Source organism: Lissotriton vulgaris, chromosome 6 (assembly GCF_964263255.1).
Source record: "Lissotriton vulgaris chromosome 6, aLisVul1.2, whole genome shotgun sequence".
NCBI lineage: Eukaryota > Metazoa > Chordata > Amphibia > Caudata > Salamandridae > Lissotriton > Lissotriton vulgaris.
This window is the reverse complement of record NC_141694.1, coordinates 1081671766-1081695060: the sequence shown is the minus strand read 5'-3', so window position 1 is coordinate 1081695060 and position 23295 is coordinate 1081671766. Positions and strand designations below refer to the sequence as shown.

The 23295-nt window shown below is 42.9% G+C and overlaps 1 protein-coding gene across 1 annotated transcript in view; it reads left to right on the top strand.

The window, feature by feature from the left end:
• CST7 (cystatin F) overlaps window positions 1-23295 on the top strand; it is a 170242-nt gene that overhangs the window by 111238 nt on the left and 35709 nt on the right. Inside the window, exon 3 of the mRNA XM_086925346.1 lies at window positions 10983-11099. Within this exon, the coding sequence (XP_086781472.1) occupies window positions 10983-11099 (117 nt within the window). The remainder of the gene's footprint in view (window positions 1-10982; window positions 11100-23295) is intronic.

Below are 23295 nucleotides of genomic sequence, written 5' to 3'. Positions count from 1 at the left end.
TCTTTGTCACTCCTCTCTTTTGTCTCTTTGCACACTCTCTCAACTCTTTCTCAGATGTCTATTACTTTCTCAGCTCTGCAATTTTCCTCCCTTTTTCTTTCTCTTAGCTTTTACTTCTTTTTAGCTCGCTCTGAGAACGTCCTCCTCCCCATCTCTTTCAGCTACCTTTTGTTTAACATTCCTGTCTCTTCATTAGTCCACTCTCAAAGCATTCCTCTCGCTCTCTTCTTTTCCCCCTTTCTCTCTGTCAAGTAAGACTAAGCTGTCTCTTTATCCTCTTTCTCACACGGAGATCTCACGTTTTTCTCATCTTTCACACACACTCTCTAAGCTGCCCTTAAGCTATCTCTTTATCCCCATTCGCACACAGGCCTCGATTTTTTTCTCATCTTTCACACACTTGTTTCCAGCTCTCTCTCTAAGTTGCCCCCAAAGCACCATTCATTTTGACACCACGTGCTCTATACGTTTTAGAATTTCTCACCTTCGTTGCCACAAACCAAGGTCTGTTTCAGATGAAGTTGGACCTCATTCTGCCCACGGCTTGCCACATCCTGCTTCTAGTGCCCTCCAGGGTGCTTTCTAGCCTTGATGTAAGGCTTGCAGAAATTGTGGTGGTTCGTTTTGAGGCATGTTTCTCTTAGGCTGATTACTGGCCTCTCCTATGCATCACCTGCACAACCCAGATGCCTCCTCCCTCCTTTTGTGTGCATTCTCTACTAAGCATGAATGAAATAAAGAAATGAGAGCAAAAAGTGTGGTACACTAATGTGATGAATTATCTGATCCAAAAACAGAATTTTGAAGCAATCTAGGGTGTAATTTAAAAAAAGGTTTGACATTTTAAATGGAGAACGTTTAAGATAGAAAATTGGTTAGAAAATACGTACTTACATTTCGAAAGGCAATTATTTTGAGACCATTATGTGGGAAAATGTTCACACAACTGAAAGACCCTATTTTCCTCCTAAAACGTTCTACACTCTAACACTAACAGATATTACATTTCCCCCTATGCTTTCAAGTTACCTAAACTCTACTGCCTAACTCCTCAACCCTAACTGAGATCCCCAACACTAACTAAAATCACAACCCTCACCCAATAACCCTATCCTCTGTTCCTAATGTGACTCCCACCATATAACCTAATGGTATCTGCATCGCTTCCTCTGTGCTGTGAGCTACTCTAATCCTAATCTCTTTTACCTCTGTTGGCCTCTGATTGCTATGGGTTCCACCTGCTAAAATTTCTCCTCAGTACATTGGAGCTGGTTTCATGAGAGTCGGCTACGTGTTGCAGAAAGATGTGCATGGGTGAGGAATATAGCTGCCTCCAAAATGAAGGGGTCTTTAATTTCCTTTAAAAATTTATGGACTTTATACTCCAATTCCTCATTGGAGAGATGTGCTCCCAAGATTAACATTCTCAAAGTGTTGTGTTCCTGAGACTGATTGTTGTGTCACTCTTGCAGACGTTTATGCATAGCTGCCACACGGGCTTTCACGACCAAACCTATACCTTCACCTTGACAAATGCAGCATTCAAAAGGAAATCTGTGTAGTGTAAATTACCTCCTGGAGCACAGCACAACCTCATCTGCAGCCATCAACAGTCTCTTATTGAGGAGAGATTGTGCTGTGGAGGCCTTGGGAAATAAATGTTTTATAGTACAGAATCCACCTTTTCATCCTCTGGATCCTTCAGGGCATTGTCAGTCTGGAAGACCTCCCCCCCCCCCCCCCCCCCCCTCCACTCAAGCTTGGAGTGAATTGATTCAGTTTGGCTCTTTCCATTCCCTCATTAGGCACATCTTTGATGGAATGATGAATGGGGCAGGCCAAATTGACGTCACTGCTAGAATTGCACAACTCTGGGTTAGAGGAAGTCCTGGAATAAGCTGTAATGTGGATGTCCATGCCTACCCCAGTGCAATACTACATCCAATAGAGCTATGCCTCCAGCCTTAGCTTCGTTTTTGAGACTATCACAGTCTGGAGAGCAGATCTTTTGCCAACATCAAAGATCACTGTACGCTCTGAGAGTACATATCATGGCCAATGAATGGCTCCTCTTTAACATCTTGTTATTTAGACTCCGTGCTTTTGACACAGTAGGATCTTAATGTAGCTTTTTCCGGGATACCGGTGATTGCTTTGCTAGGAAGGGCTTGCTGGGTTACCAGAGAGCTGGACTAGCCAAATGACCCGCAGCAGCTTTATTGGAGGCATTCATTAAATTCAGACTTGAATAGCCTTAGATAAGACCACACTGTATACTTTGAGATGTATCATATGCTCCTTTTCTAAGGTTGAGAATTCTTTGGTATCAGAATATAGGTAAATTAGTAAGTATGGGTTAGCTGGAGAATGGAATAGAAGAAATAGGGCCAACTCTAGTGGCAGTCGAACGACTTCAGGTGATGACGGATGATGAGCTTTTTATAAGCAAACCCTTATTTGTTCTCTGAGGGGGGAAAAAAATCACACAAGCTTTCCTGCAACACTCTACCTCAGGGATGAATAGAAGGTTTCTCAAGAATCGAATGGCAGAGATTTCCTGTGATCTCCTTATTCTGTGTTGAAGCCTGTGAATAGGGTAAGTGTCTATATAGGCCAGATTTGGAAAGCAATATTAAACCACAAAGCAGCGGGATAAGGAGGTAATATCAAAATAATTACGGTAATATGTAAAACACTGACCTCAAAACCTACATATTAACAAAAAACACTGGTGCAGGTGACGCTTTACTGAGCACAAGACTAGAAGAACTCTGCGATCACAATCCTGTTGGAGAGAACTTTGCTGAAGAATATTACTCCTCTGATGCCTAAAATCTCCCCAGGTGGCTCCATGAACTGAGCACTAGAACAAGTATCTCCTTAAGAATCCTTCATCAGGTTTTGACAGCCCCAGTGAGGAAGCAGCAATTCTCGAATGCATCCATCGCAAAGATTTGTAGCTCCCTGAAGCATACGAAGCTTCCATTAATGGCATATGGGCCCGTGTGTGCAGATTTATTTCCCAGGTCACTCTTCCTCTTGGCTATTTCTGTTCTTCTGAGTTCTGGCTTGCCCGTCGACAGTTTGATGAACAGTACAAATATGAATTTGATGTGCATCTTGCTTTTCTTACCCAAGGAAAAAAGGATTGTTGGTGCGGTATGGTAACCTATCTGTCAAAGAGCTGATAAGAAATGTACAAGCACCCTAAACAAATGGTCGACTGCCAACAAACCTGAATTTTCAAATCACACCTATACTGTGTGGCTTCAGCGACTGTGGCACACCTTTCACACATTCTGTATCTTAAAAAAAAAGGTTGCCAGCCAACTCGTTGCCATCTTTTCAAGTACAAGACAGTGGTAGCAAACATCTGGAACTCATAACCAGACTTCATGCCGTTTAGCCTCAACCCGTCCTAACCAGCTAAGTCGGCAGAAACAACTTGTGCAGTGCTAATGGAAGAAAGATCCATTTTGTTTTGCTTTTGCAAATGAAGCATCAAAAAGAAATAGCAATATGCGCATTAGAAGAGCCCTGGGAAAAAAAAGAATCCAACATGGAGAAATCTCGGCTACTAAGAGAAGTAACCACGCTTTACTTACAGAAGTGTAATTTACCTTGGAATCGGTCAATATTGGTACAATTGATTCTTTATCCTCCAAATGGTCCATTAATTCCACCTCTGGTCCATAATCATTTGCAATATGCTGACAGTTAATGTTTATTGTTTCTTTAAGCTGACCAAAAAATACCTTACTAGTTCGGACAATCAAATCCACAATTATTTGAAGCAATTGAGCAATTTTCGAATCCTAGAACAGCCTCCATACAAAAAAAAATAACTAATACTAGGAATATATACAGCATACATGTATCTATTGTTTTTAGAAATCATCTAGAAGGGCATTCGTTTTGTTAAAGTCTATGAATGGCTTTCTTCAACTCTCTGCTAAACACACAAATGTTAAATAAATCCATACCTTGGATTTATACTCCTGTTTTAGCTTTTAGGCCTATGCAATAGCGAACGTTAGCCAAACCCAATAGATCTCACATAGGCAAACTGGTGTGATTTTTTTAAAAATAAAAAATGTTTTTATTTTTTTTATTTTTTATTGCAGGCATGTGCCACAAAAATTAATAGGAAAAAAAAGAAAGAAAGCTGACATCAAAACATGGTGGCCATGTGCTTGCAATAACAAATTAAAATAAAAAAATCAAAATAATCATATTTAATTTTAACAGAACAAGTGTTTCCTAGCAGGCAAGTATACTTTAGACCTGTATAAAACCTTTTTAGTTTTAATGCACATGAAAGGAACACATGAACATTATTAGGATAAAGCAGTGGTTCCCAAACTTTTTCGACCCATCCTCCATTGTCTGTGGCTCCCCACTGTTACTTTTTTGGAGGGTGGGGTGGATGTAAGCCCGGCCTTGGGAGTACTTGCATTTTTCTCCCTGAAAATAATTGGGATGTAGCTGATGAAGGTATTATAATCATATATGCAGGGTGGTTCGTATTACTAAGTCAGCGCCTCTAGTAAAATTGCCAATGCCTTCTTTAGAGTACCCTCTCCAATTTTCTTATCCCATATACATTGCTAGATAGCTCCCCCATGCATGTAGGCCCCATTGCCAAAGTGTTTCTGCTCTTGAAGAATATTTGCATGCTCTTCCATTTCTACCCAAGTCATACGTGCCAACACACCTTTCTCAGCAGGGTGGCTCACGATTTTTTAAACCACATAGAGCTCTATTTTTCCTGTCTCCTCTCTAAAATTGCCTCCAAATCAATGTAAGTAAAAAATGTCCTCGGATTTATTTTTTAAACGTCCCTCTTTCTTGCTTCCAAATGTTGGCATTATGGCGTATATGGTGTTTTACTCCCCTGTGCACAAGGAGAGAGTAGGCCTGTCTGGAAATGTGTGTGTACTGATAGAAATGTGTACTGGAAGTACCTATGATTCAAGTACTAATGTCTATAATTAATAATATTTAGTGAGTTTAATAGACAGGACAGCTGTACTTTCCTGATAACTTGCATTGGTGTATAATGCATTTGGAAAAAAACGAATCTATTAACGAATCTAACAAAATAAATCTGGCAACTTTTGCTTACTTTGGGAGTGTTGGAACGTGGAGATGCAGTGAATTATGGAGGTCATCTCCCTTGATATGCCATCAATTAAGCACTACGTTTACAGCTTTAGGCATGTCACTTACAAATCATCAATATCATGTGTTTAAGTCGAATTAGTTTAACAGAAGCCAACAGACCCTTCAACATTAAATGCATTAAAGTTTGGTGTGTGGCTCCCCTGGGTAGGTTTGACGGCTCCCCAGGAAGCCAAGGCGCACAGTTTGGGAACCACTGGGCTAAAGGGAGGATTCCATCAGCTTACAATTACTGTAACCTAAACATACAGCATTCAAAAGGTTAAAGCATGGACTGAAAAAAAAGCATTGGCAACATGAAGTGTTGGACTACCACATTTAGCTCTATGGTACATTTCTTTTAAGGCAGATGGGCAAATGTAATTGGGAGAAAAAACACTACTCACATTGGGGGACAGCCAGTAGCTGAAGTGGGATGTCCCAGTCAGTATTTTGCGGTGAGTGGAAGCAAATTGTGAATGCCAGTTAAGCAGTCCAATGGACAAAGAGGGTGCATCCAAAACCTCTTACATATGTATATGTGAACATATGTATGTCTGTTTATTTTTGATTTTTACTAATATGTAAATGTAGTGTATTTTGTAAAGCGCACAGCTGCCCCAAAGGGGCATCCCGGCGCTGTATAATGCTGTGGAACTCTTCCTGGCTCTCCCTGTGAGATGCCCCTCCTGGGCACCCCCAAGGTGAAGCCAGGCATCCCAGTGTTGTAGGGGCTATTGTGGAGATTAAGCAAGCTATTACCCAGAGTTGCAGCGTGGGACCCATGATTAGAGTTGGCGCTGAGGCGAGAATTATCGAGTCCGCGGACATTGAGCCCAAGACCCTATATGAGCCCAAGACCCTATATAAGACTAATATGAGGTTGGAGAAACCGCTAAAGCTGCTTGTGAGCTGCACCTAAAAATTACATAGCAAGAGTCCTGGAAGTGGTTGCTTTGTAAGTACATGCTAATCTCCACTTTCCACCCTTTTACTCGTTTTGTGGCAGAATTCTAAGCTTCGTAAATTCCTTAATGGACGGGGGAACAGTAGCAGCTATATTACAGCAAATAGTTACTTACATTTTTGATATATGTAGTACAAAACATTGAAAAATAAGAATCCTCATGCAAACTTTTAAATCTCCCAGATAAATTCACCATGTTGCTGGTATTTTCTTAGCTTACTGTAAAGCACACATATGAAATCGAGCATTGGCCAAGTAAATAGGCCTGGCACTGGCTGCCAACCTTTTAAGAATTCTTGTTTTGTTTTATAATGGTTTTTGCAAACCTTTATTGTTTGAGAAACTGCTGGGCCATCATCAATCTAAACAAAAACATTGGCTAGAGGCAAAGATTTTGTCTTGGTCTCAGAAAGAATACATTGCCAAAATACTCTCTGGCACTGAAGGGAAACACGTTGTGTGTTTATGTGCTCTTTGTGGAAAGGAAGCAAGCTGTAACTCATTGTTAAGTCAGTAAATGCCTGAAATTGGATGACATATTGTCCCTTGTTGCATGCTTGAGCGGGTGGAAGAAAAATGTGAATGACAGAACTGCTGACAAATGGACGAAGTCTAGCGAAAACCCCTATAGATTTATTATACACATAAATTTAGTAGAGCTAAAACAGACTTAAAAAGCCTATCGGTCTGGCATTAGCTGCCAGTCTCTTACCTTTGAGACAAAAGGAGGAAGGCGAGAAAAAAAGAGAGAGGAAGGCAAGAAAGAGGGAGGCAAGAAATAAAGTGGAAGGCAAAAAAGAAAAATGCAATCAAGAAACCGAGGAAGGCAAAAAAGAAAAAGGCAATCAAGAAACAAAAAGAAAGAGGAAGGCAAGAAAGAGGCAGGCAAGAAAGACCAAAAGAGGAAAGCAAGGAAGAAAGAAATAGGAAGGCAAGAAAAAGAAACAGAAAGGGAAGAAAGAAAGAGGGGAAGAAATAACGAATGAAAGAAAGAGGAAGGCAAGAAAGAACGAAAAAGGAAGGCAAGAAGGAAAAAGAAAGAGGAAGGCAGGCAAGAACGAAAAAGCAGTAATGATAGAAGAAAGAAAGGAGCAGGAAAGAAAGAGGAAATCCAGAAAGAAAGAGTAAGGCAAGAATAAAAGAAAGGGAAAGGCAAGTAAAAAAGAAAAGGAAGGGGGAGGTAAAAAGGTAAATCGGAAGCAAAGACGGAAAGAGGAAAGCAATAAAGAAAGGAAAAAAGAAAGGAAGGCAAGAAAGAAAAAAAGAGAGAAAGAGCAAGGTAAGTGTTAGGCCTGGCATCATTGGCGTGGGTTTCCCCTGTATTTGTTGCCTTTGCCTCATGTGTTCTGCTGTGTGTTGGATTCTTTTTGCTGGTCTAGATGCTTTGGGCACTTAGCCACTGTTGTTCAGTGCCAAAGTGCAAGTGCTCACTTTGTAAATTATTGTTATGGATTGGTGAATCCATGAATTGTATATTTGATTTACTAGTCAGTTCCTAGTACAGTGCACTGAGTGTGCCTAGGGTCTCTGAATCAAATGCTGCTATAGGGCTTGCAGCACTGACTGTGCCACCCACAGCAGCAACCTGTAAAATGTAACCCAGAACTGCCACTGCAGTGTCTGTGCGCAGGTTTATACTGCTATGTCGACTTGGCAAGTGCACCTACTTGCCAGGCCCTAACCTTCCCTTTTCTTACATGTATGTCACCCCTAAGTAGGCCAAAGGTACCAATGTGGTCACGGTGCAGTGTATGTGAAAGGGAGGACATGACCTGATGTATATGGCATGCCCTGACAGGGAAATACTGCCAATTTCATGTTTTACTATTGCAAGGCTATCGGTCCCATAGGATAGAATGGTGAGTTTGCTCATAACATCTTATGAGTATTACTGCCCATTGAAACAAGATAGGAAAATAAAGCTTGATATGCCTGAACTCAGAATGTTAAGATGCATCATTTAGTGAGGTTGATTTTACAATCTGGGTTTGAAAATACCACTTTTAGAAGGTAGGTATTTTCTTGCCTAACCATCCAGTGTGCCTCTTCTAGGTTATGTATTGACTGTCTGGCTTTGGAGTGACAGGGGCTGGGGATGTGCATTCTGTTCAGGCAGCCACTTGGGGGTTGAGGTGTGTCCTACCTTTCCAGGGTGAGTCGGGGCTGGGCTGAATAGCAGGGCCAGAGTGGGAACCACAACCGGCCCCGGCAAAGTGCTCGGTCGGCCCCCCTCCCCACTCGGGGGGGGGGGCTGGAGGGGCCGCTGAGCACTTTGCCGCGGCCGGTTTCCGGACGATTTTGGTACAGGGCCGGTTTTGCAGCTATCCTGCAAAAACTGCCCTGTTACAAAAACGGCACCCAGGGGCCCAAAACCGGCCCCCACCCGTGCGGCGCACCAGGGGATTGCCCTGTGCCCGCTATGGCCAGTCCAGCCCTGCTGAATAGACCTGTGCTGCATTCAGAGTGAGGGGAGGAGATTTCTTTCATACCTGAATGGGCCTGGCCTACCAAGGACAATGCTGTATCCACCTCCTGCCAGGAAGCTACACCACAGAAGACATAACTGGTTTTGGCTGGGGAAAGAGCCTCTCTGCCACAGAACACCTGATTTTACCGTATATAAAGAGGGGCCCAGGCTTTTAGACTACTTCTGGAAATCAAAATGGAACCTCTGCCAAGGAGAAGAGCTGGAAGAAACTGAAGGGGGAGTACTGCCCCTTTGCTGTGTGCTGTCTGGGGTTGGCCTACAGTGGCTGTTTCTGACCAGGAGAGAAACGGTGTGTGTATCCTGCTTATAAAGTGTCTCCAAGGGCTTGAAGTGGAGCTTGCCCTCTGATCAAGAGGTCTAAGGAACAGCAAAGAGCTCTCCATCCTTCTGGGCATCATCTCTGGAACTGCTGGTTTCAGTTGCTGCAGAAGAAAAGGGCAACTGACTCTGACAGTCTGTCGCAGGATTCTTTGTCCTGAAGGCACTGCCGCCCTTTGCACAGTGTCCTTGGTCTCACCAACGCCGTTTTGATGATAGTCACCGAGCCGTTGCTCGCACTGCATCCTGTGGGTACCGCCTCGCTTCACTCTACCTGGACGTCACTGTTGCTGCCCGACCAGTATATGGACCGGCTCCATTGCCTGCACTGCAGTCTGCCAGCACCACATCGAGCACCGTCTCACCTTGCACCGTGAGCCTTGGCCTCGCCGATGCCATCTGGCCGATCATCACCGAGCCACTGTCTGCACCGCATTGAGAGGGCACCGCACCCTGCACAGCTTCCATTTTGCAACGCAACCACGGCGGTTGTCCCGACCGGCTCATAACATTGTGTCGGCTGCAATGAGAAAGGTACTGTTTTCGAATCTGTCTTCGCTTTAGCTGACCCCGCACTGACGTGGCCAGCTGGAATTGTTAGACTGGGTCGTTTTCACCATCGCGGTAGCCCCTCTGAGATAAACCTGTCTGCTTGTGCCAAGCTACCAAGGGGGTGAGCAGAGGTTATTTCCGAAGTGTATCCCCCTGGCCCTGACTAGGAAGAAGGGTCCCTACTTGGACAAAGGTACCTACCTCTGCCTACTAGAGACCCCCATTTATAACAGTTAGGTAAAAAGGGAAAAAAGAAAAAAGAAAAAGACACAGGAAAGCAAGAAAGAGAGACGTGAATGTAAGAAGGGGAGGGGAAGTAAAGAAAAGAAAGAGCAAGAAAGAGGAAGGCAAGAAAGGAAAAAGGAAAGAGGAAGGAAGGAAAAAAGAGAAGTCAAGAAAGAAGGCAAAAAAGAAAAAGAGGAAAACAAGAAAAGGAAGGAAAAAAGAAGGCCAAGTAAATGAAGCAAAGAAAGAAGGAAGGAGGAAAAGTAAGGGAAAAGGGATAGAAAAAGGGCAGAAAGAATGACAGACCGACTGTGTTGCAGAGATAGAGCACACTCATGTGCTTGTATTCAGAGTTCGTGTGAGCTGCGAATATCTTGTGTAAAAAGCAGCAGTCGATCAACTGAGGTCATTTCAAAAGGAATTTACAATAGCATTGGCAGGAGCTGATAAAGCTGGAATGTGCCCTGTGCTCTCATCTGGTAGAAAGTGGCATGCTTTCACATCGGGGTATATAAATAAAGGCAACACTAAAGTTGTAATAAAGTAAAAACAAAAACACTGGCACTGAAAGAACTACCTTGTGTACGGATGTCCTCCTTAGGAAAGGGCTGAATGCAGTCATTCAAAGTGAAGGTAGCCAGTGGCTGAAATACAGGTATTGTGTTCGAATAATTGGTTATAACGGTTGGAGGAGAGACTTTGTGTACGGAAGGGCATTGGGCCACACACACAAGGGGATGATTTTTTAAAAAATATTGTAATAATACTATTTTACTGAAAGCAATTTCCCAGTTCAGCCTTATCTCATCTGATACAAAGAAGCAACAGCAGGATACTACTATTTTTTTGTCTAACAGTATGTGTTGATTAATAAATACTTAGGCGGAATTAAGGTTACACAAATTTAATTACGCTATGTCGACTCATTATAAAGAACAATTTGGGCATTATGCAGTGATTCACACAGCGTCATACCCCCACTTTCTCTCTCTTTATTTTTCACCATTAGGCCCCTTCCACCACCAACTTTGTCTCCTTGGAGTTAAAGCCATGTTTCTTTCTGAGCTCAGGTCGTTATGGATTACTGTATTTCTTAATGCTGAAATAAGCTTTGGCATATATGCATATTTCACGCGCATTTAGTGCGTATTTCAGGGCAGGAAGATGGTGACTGGCTGTCTTTGGACAGGTGGGAGCCCTCCTTATGGTAGAGCCCTGTGAGATATAACTAGGGGGCAAAAACTGTTCTTAATAATTGATTTACTATCATAGGTTGTAAAAGGGATGAAGTTTATGCTCGAGACCAAGATTGGAAGAACAGTCTGCCGCAAAGAAGAACCCTATGACTTGGACAAATGCGAATTCCAGAAAGATCAAAAACTGAAGCAGGTAACGCAGTCGTTTCTTTTCCTGTTTATATCTTAAAAACGTAATCGAGGTTCCATTTTCGATTAAAACAGGCTTTACGTTGCTCAAACTTCATGTTGACATTTTGTTTAACGTTGTAACAGGGCTTTCTAGACAATGGGTGAAGGCGAGGAGATGACTTCTTATATAGTAAGCTAGTTAGAAACCTTATGATATTTTACGCGTGGCTTGGCAACACTTCTATATGCAGCACCCATTGTTTCCAATATATACAGTGTTTTTGTGTCAGCTCCCTTCAAACATTGAGTTGTGGCAGTCTTTTAGCCATTGTTTTAAGTTCTTGTCAGTCACATCTTGGATCAGCCTAGAGGAGTATACATCTCTACTAATTGCTGTTGTCACCTGGAGCATCATCTCCTACGAAGCGGTTGCATTACAATGCGGGAGGACTAATTTACATCTGAATGTACTCTCAACCACCACACTTTTTATAACATCAAACGTTTGTCTCATACATGCATTCTTTAAACAATCTATCATTTAACTGCAGCAAGTATTTTGTAATGCTTTGGTCAGGACTCGAGTGCGAGCCTGACCCAAACTTGGCCAACTCATGTGTATTCCTATTTCCACATGGGATAACCAAGCATCCTGACATCAAAGACAAACCAACCAACTTCAGCCATAGCACTACTAAATATTTAATCATCGGTATCTAACATTGTTTAACAGTGTTGATTACTCCAAGCTCCATTGTGGCTGTGTGTATTCCCTTTTTCCTGCTTATATTGGCAATGCTTTCTTCATCTGTTAGACCAGAGAAACAGTTTTTATCTATATTAACGGCAATACCTATACATACAAGTGTGTCTTTACCTGCATTTTCCATAACCTACATCAGGTGCAATCGCAACTGTTATAATGACTATCACCATAACCCAGCATTAAGAGAATATTTAGCTCTTAGAAAAGCTAGAAAACGAGCACAAATCACTATAGTGCCAAAAATAAATATGCACACTTAATATTGAAGCTAGGCCCTCTACGCGATTTGCCATGCTCAAAATAAAAGCATAGTCTAGTTTTGCATTTGTTTCGGTCCACTTTCCGTAAAAGGAGGCATTCAAGGGAGTCACCTCTTTACACAATTCTCTGATATTCTGAAATTGAGGGCTCATTGGTGGACGCCTATAGAGCTCTCGTAACAGCCGAACAGGCTTCAGACTTATACATCAAGGACTTGTGTCTGACTCAAGATGAATATCTAGTAACAACTTGTGGTAATGCAGCTTGTGTACAGCTATTCAAGCACTTGTGCCTGACTCTGGAAAGACCTCTACCAACGGATTATATGTAGGGGTGTGTGAAATTCATGTAATTTGCTTTCCCGTGATTATGCAAAATGTTAGCAAAATTATGTAAAATTATGTGCAATTACACAAATTGGAAATCCAGCATGGAGTCAGCGGTGACTGCTCCATTATGGCAGAGGAGCATTGACCAACTGCCTGAGTAGCATAAAATCATGTAAAATAAAATGATAATAAAGAAGTTTTATTATCATTTTATTTTTCTAGACAGAAGCGCGAGCCAAGTCTTCGGGGCGGCACTAAGGCAAGTATGGAATACGCTTGCAGCGGAGGGCACTACAAGTTTGCATGACGGTTTGACAGGCTATCTTAGGACGGCCAAACCGTCATGCGCACTGAGATGTTTCCGGGATGGTGCAAGGCGGTAAGTTGACATAGGCTCCCAATCCCTCTTGGAGCCAAAAACCAGCTCGCTTGCCCAATTCCGACACTGCTCTCATGTGGGTGGTAGTATTACCACCATATGAGCAATGTCTGGATTGGCACAGGCGAGTCTGGGAACCTGTAATCAGGAGAAGAGCTGCTAGCACCGAGGTGACAGGTAAGTTTTTAAATGTAAGTGCATTTATTGTTGCATCACCAATTTTCCCTCTTAGCAACCACCACTGCATTGAGCCAATGCATCCTTGTGTCAATTTTTCCCACGAGGGCACATTTTGCGTTAAAAAAAAAAAACTGTGAACAGCCGCTTGTGTTTTGTTATTGCCGTGCATTCACTGTAAATTTGTACTGCAAATGGTGCAGAATTATGCAACGTGGAGAATTTCTGGAATTTTTTGGTACAGGTGTAATACAAATTTCCTGAAATTACACGTATTACGCCAGCATATTTTAAAGTTCACCCGTCCCAGTTGTATTGAACAGCATGAATTAACAAAGCCAATAGGCTTGGCTCTAGTATGATAATGCAAAGGCCCGTGTGCATATTGTTATGTCCATGAAAACACATGCATACTTAAATGCGTTTTTCTTGTATTAGCCCATTAATGTCGGGCCTATTGGCATTGCCAGTGCTTGTTAAGTCCACTAGCACTAGGATTACTAAATATATATCTCAGTCTGCTTTAGGTTATTCCAAGCATTTTGAAGCAACCAAAATGCAGCACGTAGGAGAAAGTAAGAAAAACGTTCATTGTAACAAATAAAAGAAACCCACTGGATGCCCAAGTTGCCTCTAGTTGCAAATGACAAGCATCATTGGCAGGGTCTGTATACCAATATATCTATCTAGGCAACTACTCTGTACAAACTAACGACCCATCGGCCATCTCCTCATCCTTCATATAATTTCAGGAAAAGAGGTGCACACTACACTGAGTCTCACTTAGGTGAGAGGTCATTTGGCAGCCTTGATGAAAAACCATTTTCTAAACAGGTAGTTAGCTTCCTGAGAGGCATACGTACGCTGCTACATCTGTTCAAAATTGGATATTCTGGTACATAAAATACGTCACTGGATCATACCTTCATCCACAAATGATTTGACTCCCTGTCAAAATAAAATTACCTGGGCAATTAGGGGTGCATCTTCAGTCAGCTGATTTGAACATGTTGTACTGTTTTTATTGTTTAGTAATTCTATTCTATAGTACTTTATACTTATGTGCGCACCTAAGCGCATTTGTGGATCAGTGGCATGCTACTCTGTACACTTTGGACAATGACTGAGAGCTCCAGTGAAACAAATGTGAACATTTGTTCTCTGCTCCATCCGATTTAAAAAAAACATACCACAGCAGACACCTCCTTGCATAGTGATGCATGCCATAGGTCCTGCATGGGCTTAAACACCACTGTTTAATGCCAGTGTTGGCTATTGGTAGACTATCTTGTTTTAGGTTTAAGCTTATAATAACTGAAAAACCCCACCAAAAGGAAAAATAACCCTCACCATTGTACACATATAAACACTGAAAAACACCTTCTCAACCACAAACTAAATGCCGTTCAAAGAAAGGAAAAGGTGAGTGAAAGAGTCATATTTATATCTTCCTGAAGCGGCCAATACAAAGTAACTTTGTTATACAGGGCAGTAGCAAGAAAGACTGGGCTAACATTATTCAGCTTGAGTTTTTTTGTTTAGGGATGCCACTAAAATATGTTTTCTTCTTCCTTTTGGTGTTTTTTCAGTTTTTTGGGCGATGGTCTAAAGATGCAGGGTTTAGAATCATGTTTTAGGCCTTATTTAATTATTTTATAAACTGTAGAAAATCATAAACTATCAAAGTCATATTTCATATTTTGGCTATGTTTGACTCTTTCACTAATGGGTAAAATGGCTGATTTTATAAGATTCTTTCCTAATACGTACCATTACATCTACCCACAGACCGAGAATGGGTGAAATACTTTGCTACATCAACACCCTTTTCTAGTGAGTCCATATTGATAGCAGGTGAATTGCCAAGCACCTCAGGCTTTAAACATTCAATGAATGCAAGGTGTAGTGACAGGTATATGTGAAAAGAGTGCTGTCCACAAGCATCTGGGATGGTGATGAAAACATGACACCAGATGTTTGGAGAACATGGAACAGAGTGTCGCTTGGAATGATGCTGCAAAAAGCTCATATCAAGTTCAACAAAGATTGGAGTGATGTTGTTTGTATTTGCAGTAATTCAGTTATGTATATGAAAAAGTTGTGTGATGACCTGTCAAAATCGATACCTGAGCTTAAGTGCTTCCCTGTAAGAGATCCTTGCCACTTGCTAGGTGGTATGCAAAAGCATCTTAACAATCTTCAGAGTTAATAAAGAATGCGATTGACTTTGTAGTCCATTCTGGTGCACTGTTTCTTTATGCGCAGAAATTAAAAAGCAAATATTTCTCATTTTGTGCTTTGTGTTGCATCAAAGAAAGAGTCATTCAAACTGTGTCATTTAGCTGGTGATTCTCAGTCCTAGAGGCCGGGAATGCTATAATATTCATGTAAAACACACACAATTGATGGTCGGAATGCAGAACAAATCAAAACATTCACCCCAGTCAAGAGATCTGGGTTAAATCCATCCATTCTTTTGCTCACCATGCCACCCCAGCTTAGACCTGGCCATATGCAAATCAGTATTGACCCTGTTCCTCATGGGAACAGTCCAGCTGGAACTGCCAAGCCAGGTCCTCCCTAGACTAGAAACAAGCATCCTAGGACCAGTTTCGGGGTTTTACCCCTCTTCAGCTAGGATAGCTTGATTCTAGTGGCACAGTGAGCCCAGGACCCACGTCTGACATGGCTTGGCAGTTTAGGATGGACTGTCCCCATGAGGCACAGGGTCAAGACTGATTTGCAGACGGCCATGTCTGAACTGGGGTGGTGGAGTGAGCTAAAAAATGATGATGGATTAAACCCAGATCAGTTGACCGGAGGTGAGTGTTTGATTTGCTCAAACGCTCCGTCCATCATCCCCTTTGGTATCGCTTTGTTTGCCCTAAGTTTGCAGGGTATGCCCAGACGTGGTTCCCTTGCTCACTTTGCCACTAGATTAAAGCTCGCCTGGCTGATGACGACTGATTAGCCAGAAACCGGTCCCAGGATGCTTGTTTCTGGTCCAGGGGAGACATGGCTTTGCAGTTTGGGCTGGACTGTTCCCATGAGGCACAGGGTCCGACTGATTTGCATACGGCCATGTCTGAACTGGGGTGGTGGAGTGAGCTAAAGAATGATGATGGATTAAACCAGATCAGTTGACTGGGGGTGGTATTTGATTTGCTCAAACGCTCCATCCATCATCCCCTTTGGTATCATATTATCCATGTGGCAGCCGTTTACAGAATCTTTTCTTAGTGATGATGCTAAAGGCAAGAAATGTGAGGATCTTTGGTTGCATATTGATAGTATTGTGAAAAAAGTACACTCTACTGCACTCTTCTATTTTTACAGGAAAACATGTCTGCTGTAGTGGACATAATCAAAAACTAGAGTCTGAAAACACACTTGTCTATCAAGTGTTCAGCGTAATTAGTGTAAATGTGAAGCATCTCCTTGAGAGGAGGCTGGGTGACACTTTTAGTGACTAAGGCACTACAAAATGTTCCATGTTAAATTCTTGCCACTTGGTAAGCAAAGAAATGTTGAGGAGCAATTCAGGAAATGGTATTTTACAGTGCATGAGAAATGGCTTGCAATGATGCATAGAATTGTCCCTTCACCAACCATGGCATTTGAAGATTCGCCCAGGACGCTGCCCACATGCGTCACAGCTAATGTGCGCACCACGGTCATGCCCCGGGAAATGAAAACGGCCAGAGAAGACGAAGATGGTGAGATGGCGATGATGACTGGCTCTTTGCTGGAATGAAATACGGGCTCCTTGCACTTCTATGAGGCTTTTTTTCTTCGCGGCGAGCAGGTGGAAGGAAAAAAGACGTGGTAGCATAAATAAAGCTGTAGGACAGATAATGGCTACACAGGGAAGCATGAAATAGTGATGGCTTCACTACCTGCTGTGCTCCCAATCCCACCTCAAGATAACAAAGCCCCCCCAATTACAGTACAACGGCAAAACGTTCAAGTGCAAATGCTCTGTGACCTGGTGAGCCACCCGGTTGATACCAGCTGCTTTTTTCAATTTTCAAGTCAACTTGCTGTATACAGTTGGGGACCTTCCTCTTTCTTAATTTTCGTATACTGAAATGTTTCTGTTTGGACGGGTTCTTTTCAAGAAAGATGGGGGTGGAAGAGCCCACATTTAGCAGGTGCCCTATGTTTCAGTGTATCAGAAGTGGCTTACGCTGTGTTTTTTGGTGACAGGGTTGCAGGCAAGGTAAACAGAGGATAAGACTGCAGAACATGGGGAGCTGAGCTCCTGCCGGCGCTATTTTATTTGCCTCTTGGGAATTCTGCACCAGTTCGCCTTTTGAAAACTTCTCTGAGTCTCTAAATCATTAATTGCAAGCTGGCACTGTATAAGAGGTGAATGGTATAAAAGTGGTACAAAGGAGGGGGCAAGGAAAAATCATAGATAAAGAAATTTGAAGCACGCTCACCTTTAAGCGAAAGCCTGTAACCGTCAATCCTCTCCTGGCCACCCAATCTGTCTCTCCTCGAAGGCTACAAAACAAGGGTGGGTTAAAGAAGACCTCCAGCACCTCACGTAATGCACAACAAAGGATGGATCTTAAGGTGCAACAGCTGGTGGAAGCCGAAAGGCAGTTGGCCACAGACTCTCTGCCAGATACAGAAAATGTTGATAATGGTGATTGTTAGAACCAGGATCCCTGCTTGGCTGAGTGGCTATGTGGCTTAAAGGTCACTCAAAAATAGAATACAAAAATCAAAACAATATGAGGTTACCTTGTGGTCTGCGCTAACCTAGTGATGTACATCTATCACTGTGAGTGAATTTGCAAATACACGTTCAATTCCAAACCCGCTGACCATCAACGGTAAATCCCAACCTCTGTCTCCAATGTTAGAGCTGGGATTCCTGGTTGGCTGAGGTAGGTACATTCAGCCAAGTAGGGACCCTCGCTTCCACATTAGGGAAAGGAAGGACACCTTCTCAGATAACCCCTGCTCAACCCATTGGTAGCTTGGCACGAGCAGTCAGACTTATCTTCAAGGCAAATGCGTGAAGTATTTGCAACCATGCTCCCAGTGACCCAGTGGTGAAAAAACAAAAGGACTCTACACAGGTTTCATATAAAAACAAGTATAAGTTTATATAAAAAGATACGATGAGACCAGACGATAAAAATCCAACATATGCGTATTTGTAATATACCTCCTGGCCAGTTATTAGGTCAGCCAGCTCTTGTAAGTTCTGGCAGTAATTATGAGCAATTCTCTGTGATCCAATCAGGTAGTTCATTCTGCAAACGAATGCAATGCGTAATACAACAATCAGGCAGTTTGTTATGCAGAAACAATGCAATGCGTAATGCAACAATCAGGTAGCTAGTTCTGCAAACTAATGCAATGCATAATACAACAATCAGGCAGTTTTATTATGCAGGCATAAAGCAATGCGTAATGCAACAATCAGGTAGTTGGTTCTGCAAACGAATGCAATTCGTACTACACCTCAGCACTGATCACTGTGCTTCAAACGGTCTCTCCGCCCCTCATACTGACTCGCGGTCTGTTTCCAAAACTATAAGCCCCCAACACAGATCTGGTGTAAACCACAGTGCAGCTCCATTCTCCAGACACCGGTACTGTCACTCCTTGGCACGTATGGGTACGGGCCGCGATACGAGCTGGAACAGAGGCTTGTGCTACCAGAAGGGGAGAGACCGAGAGTGTCTCTCTCCGAGCCCACACCCTGCCCTAGGCACCGACACACGTTACCTGGGGGGTACAACCTTGCTCTCCTCTCCGCCAATCGCGACTTGGGCTGATTCCAGGCTGATGACGATAACGAAGATCTCAGGCTGCAACAGGGCACACGCACACAGCATTGGTGAGACTCCCTTGAGCCTCTGGTGCGCATGGTCACAGGGCAATCCTCACAGAGGTCTCAGGCTGCACGAAGCACAAGCACACGACGTCTCTGAGATTCACTTGCACTCCTGTCGCCCCCGATCACAGGGCAATTCTTCCGAGAATCTCAGGCTGCAAAAAGCACACACACACAGTGTTGCCGAGACACACCTGAACTTCTGATGCCCACGATCACTGGGCAATTCTTCCGAGGGTCTCAGGCTGCGAAAAGCACACACACACAGCATCGCTGAGGCACTCTCGCACTTCTGGTGTGCATGGTCACACGGCAATCCTCACGAAGGTCTCAGGCTGCACAAGGCACACGCACACAGCATTGCTGAGACTCACTTGGACACCAGGTGCACGCGATCACAGGACAATTCTTCCGAGGGTCTCAGGCTGCAAAAAGCACATTCACACAGTGTCGCTGAGATTCGCTTGGACTCCAGGTGCCCATGATCACAGGGCACAAGTTACGAAGGTCTCCGGCTGCAAAAAGCACACACACTCAGCGTTGCTGAGACTCTTCTGGAAACATTTGTGTTCCTGAGTTTCTACAACAGGGAACCAGCTCATTTTGGACCCTTGGGGTTAAGTTACTTCAGGACACAGCACAGCAAAGTCCTTTCAAGCAGGGAGACACAGCAGACAGAAACGTCCCTTTAGCCTCTTCCTTGGTCAAAACAGCAAACTGCAGGCCAGTCCTAGAACAAACAGCAAGGGTCAGTCCTTTCCTTCAATCTCTTTGGCTGTTTCTTCCTTGGCAGAGGTTCCTCTTGACCACAATGTAGTGTTCAATCCTTTTCAGTCTTGATCATTCCAATTCCAATTCCAACGTTCTCTCCTAGTTATACCCCTAAATGTCTTGAAGTCTTTGTGTTCAGGGGGACGCTGACACCGGTCTAAACCAGTTCTGGGTGCCTCACTGCCAGTGACACCTTCTTCCTTTGATAGTGGGGGTCTGGATCCTTAATCACTCAGCAGGGGATGGAGACATTTTTTATGGCTGCAGGCCAGTCCACCTCCCCCCTACACTCCAGCTGCAGGTCAGCCTGTTGCTGTCTACCCTCCTCCCCTGGGTCAAGACATTCCCTAGATTCTATCACTTTCAGATCCAGATGGTCAATCCACAACCAGGCAGAGAGACACACAGAAATGGTAGAGCACAAAAACCCAGCCACTTCTAAAAGACTGGTTTCTAAACACACAATGTAAAAACCACCTTCACAAAAATATGTATTATTGAATTGAGTTCAGGCATACTAAACTTCATCTCTCCCTCTTAAGCTTATGGGAAGATAGACTGGAAACATATTACACAGCCGCCACCATTCTGTCCTATGGGCAAGATGGCCTTTCAACAGTGAAAAACAAAATGGAGAGTGTTTCACCGTTAGGACATGGTATACACCTTAGTGCATGTCCTACCTTTCACATGCACTGCCCCCTGCCCAGGGGTGTACCTTGGACCTACCTTAGGGGTGGCTGATGTGCCTAGAAAGAGAAGGGCCTGACAAGTGGGTACACTTGCCAGGACAACATGGCAGTTTAACAAACTGCGCGCAGGTACTGCAGTGGCAGGCCCGAGTTCTCTTTTTAAGGAAACTTGTGTGGGTGGCAAAATTAGTGCTGCAGGCCCACTAGTAGCATTTTCAGTACTAGTCCTGGCCCACATAGTGCACTTTACTAGGATCTTTTACTAGTAAGTCCACTATCAATCATGGACAACCAATTACCATTACACTTTACACAGGGAGCACTTGCACTTTGACACTGATCAGCAGTGGCAAAGTGCCCAAAGCATCTAAGTTGGCAACACCATGTCAGAAAAAAGGTCTAGAGGGAAAGCAAAAGGTTTAGGGAACTTTAGCCAAAAAAGGCCAAGTACAACAGTGACATAAATGTGAACAATGTAACCAAAACACCACAGATGGTGAGCTCTTTTGGGAGTTTGGGAAGTACTGATCAGTCTAACAGCAATACGGAGGTTGGCGATCTCAATGGGATGTCCATATCTGAGCCTACTGAACCCTTTTCTACCCCCACCTGCTGTAAACTTTGTTCTCAAAACACCCATATGGTTATAACACCTTCCAACACGGTCAACGTTGTCAATCAAGCACCACGTTCAATGATAACACTGGCTACAGTAGTTTCAGCACAGCAGGTGGTAAGACCAAGAGAAACCGCAAAGAAAATTCAACTTGTTTTTCAACCTGATCCTCAACCTGTTGCCATTCAGGATAGACAACAAAGAACTCTCCTAGGAAACGGGGGGTTGAAAAAATTTGAACCCTTTGGTTAAGGATATGTTTGATGTGATTCTAGATCAAAGAATTGCGGTTGATTCAGACAAAAGAGATTGATTCACTGCATGCAAGATTGTCACAAATAGAGGATGCAATGGGAAGGGTCCCTGAGCGGCTAACTGAAGCTGTGGAATGTGTTTCCAGATTAGAGGATATAGCGGTAACTTGTGATAAAGAAATATCACAGATCAGACAAAATATGTAAGTATTAGAATCAAAGTTACAAGATATGGAAAACTACAATCAGCGCTCTAATCTACAGCTAGTGGGAGTTACGAAATCAGCAGAGGGGCCACAGGTTCAGGACTGGGTCTAGTCCCTGTTGAAAAAAGCCATCCCAGAACTATCCGGCGATCTAACGATCACAAGAGCCCACCGGGTACCATTCCATCGCCCTAATAATGCAAAGTTTCCACTTACCATTCTGATGCATTTTTCTGACTTTCGAATTAAGGAAAAAACCTTTCCAAGGCAATCAAAAAGAGAACTTTGTCTACCTAAATCTCACAATTCAAAATATTTCCAGATATGTCAGCGATAGCAGCTACAAGGCTGAGAGAATTTATCTGGATGATTGATTCCTTCAAATCTGAAGGGACACAGGCAACCATCATCCGACAATCAAAGTTGAAGGTTCTTGCAAATGGCAAATTACACTTAATTGACAGTGTAGAAAGAGAGCAAGAACTCCTTCAGTTGATATCAAACTGAAAAGAGTATTTAATTAGTTGCTAAGAATGCAGTTTCCCATGCCACGATTTAACTCTTTTCTTTTTTCAAACTTTTTAATTTTTTACAATGTGGCAAATGCATAAGAATTGCTTTTGCTGATATCCAACCGATTAGAGAGTTAAATTAGCAACCAGAATGTAGTATGACATGCCATGATCTAATTCCTTTTCTTTATATTTTTTGAGAGAACATGACTGGGCCCCGGGGGACATGTCCCCCCGGCGAAAGGTGAGACACATCAATGGGTGCAGCGCCATGGCACCTAGTGCACTAGCAGGGGGCTGAGAGGAGATGTGGGCCATTCTCCCAAAATGTAGAGTGAGGAAGGGTGGGCAATTGGGTAAGGACATTTGGGATTTGAGGGTAAGTGGGGCACATTGGGATTGTGGGGGGGGGGGGGGGTAGCAAGATGGAGAGGGGATAGTTCTTCTAAACATCAATATGTCATTGGGAACCAATACAATCCAAATAAGATCAATGAAGGAAAATATCCGGTTAGGGCTCCAGACACTATTGTCACATCATTATGCACTTTATTTGCTAATTGCGCTGCACTGTCACTTTAAAATGTCTGTGCATATAGACCAAATAAACAAGTTATGTCCATTATAGAGCTGTATTGTATTGTATTTTCACTTTACTGGGCCTACATGCATAGGTGCATAGACACTTTAAATATCAAGTATTTCAATGATAACTAAGCTAAGCACTTTATTTTCCATTTGCACTGCACTGCCACTTTAGTCTTTCCTTATGCACAGACACTCTTTTTAGTCAAACTAGGTATTGTTCGATGTAAGCTGCCTAAGGAGAATAAACCACAAGAATATCCTATTTATTCAGGTATTTCTAGTGACTGCCTATATATTTTGTTCTTGTATCCTATTTTTGTATCAATCAACATTTTAGCTTGTTTTTAAGTGCTTAAAAGCACAGATAAATATGCAGATAAAAGGTAGTCTGAATATAATCTGTTCCTGTCGATGTCTCATCAACAGGCAGTTCAGGACTCTGTAAGAATTCTCTTTTAATGCTAATAGTTTAAACAACAAAATTAAAGCTCGGGCTGTTGAAGAATGGATGAAAGCCAACTCCCCAGATATTATATTGATACAGAAAACGCACTATGTAGCTAACAGGAAACTCTCATTCAACATGTTTCAGCAGTGGGCAGATAGTAGCCATTTTACATCAGCAAGTACGGCCCAAAGAAGGGAAGCAATCTTTTTTTAAAACTATTTCTTTTCCTTTTCAGATTACATAGTACAAGATAGATAACGAGGATAGATAGGGATTTGTAACCGGCTCAATTAATTATATTAGGCTGACAATAGCCACGAATTATGCCCCAATAGAGGACAATCCTGCATCTCTTTTAGATTTGT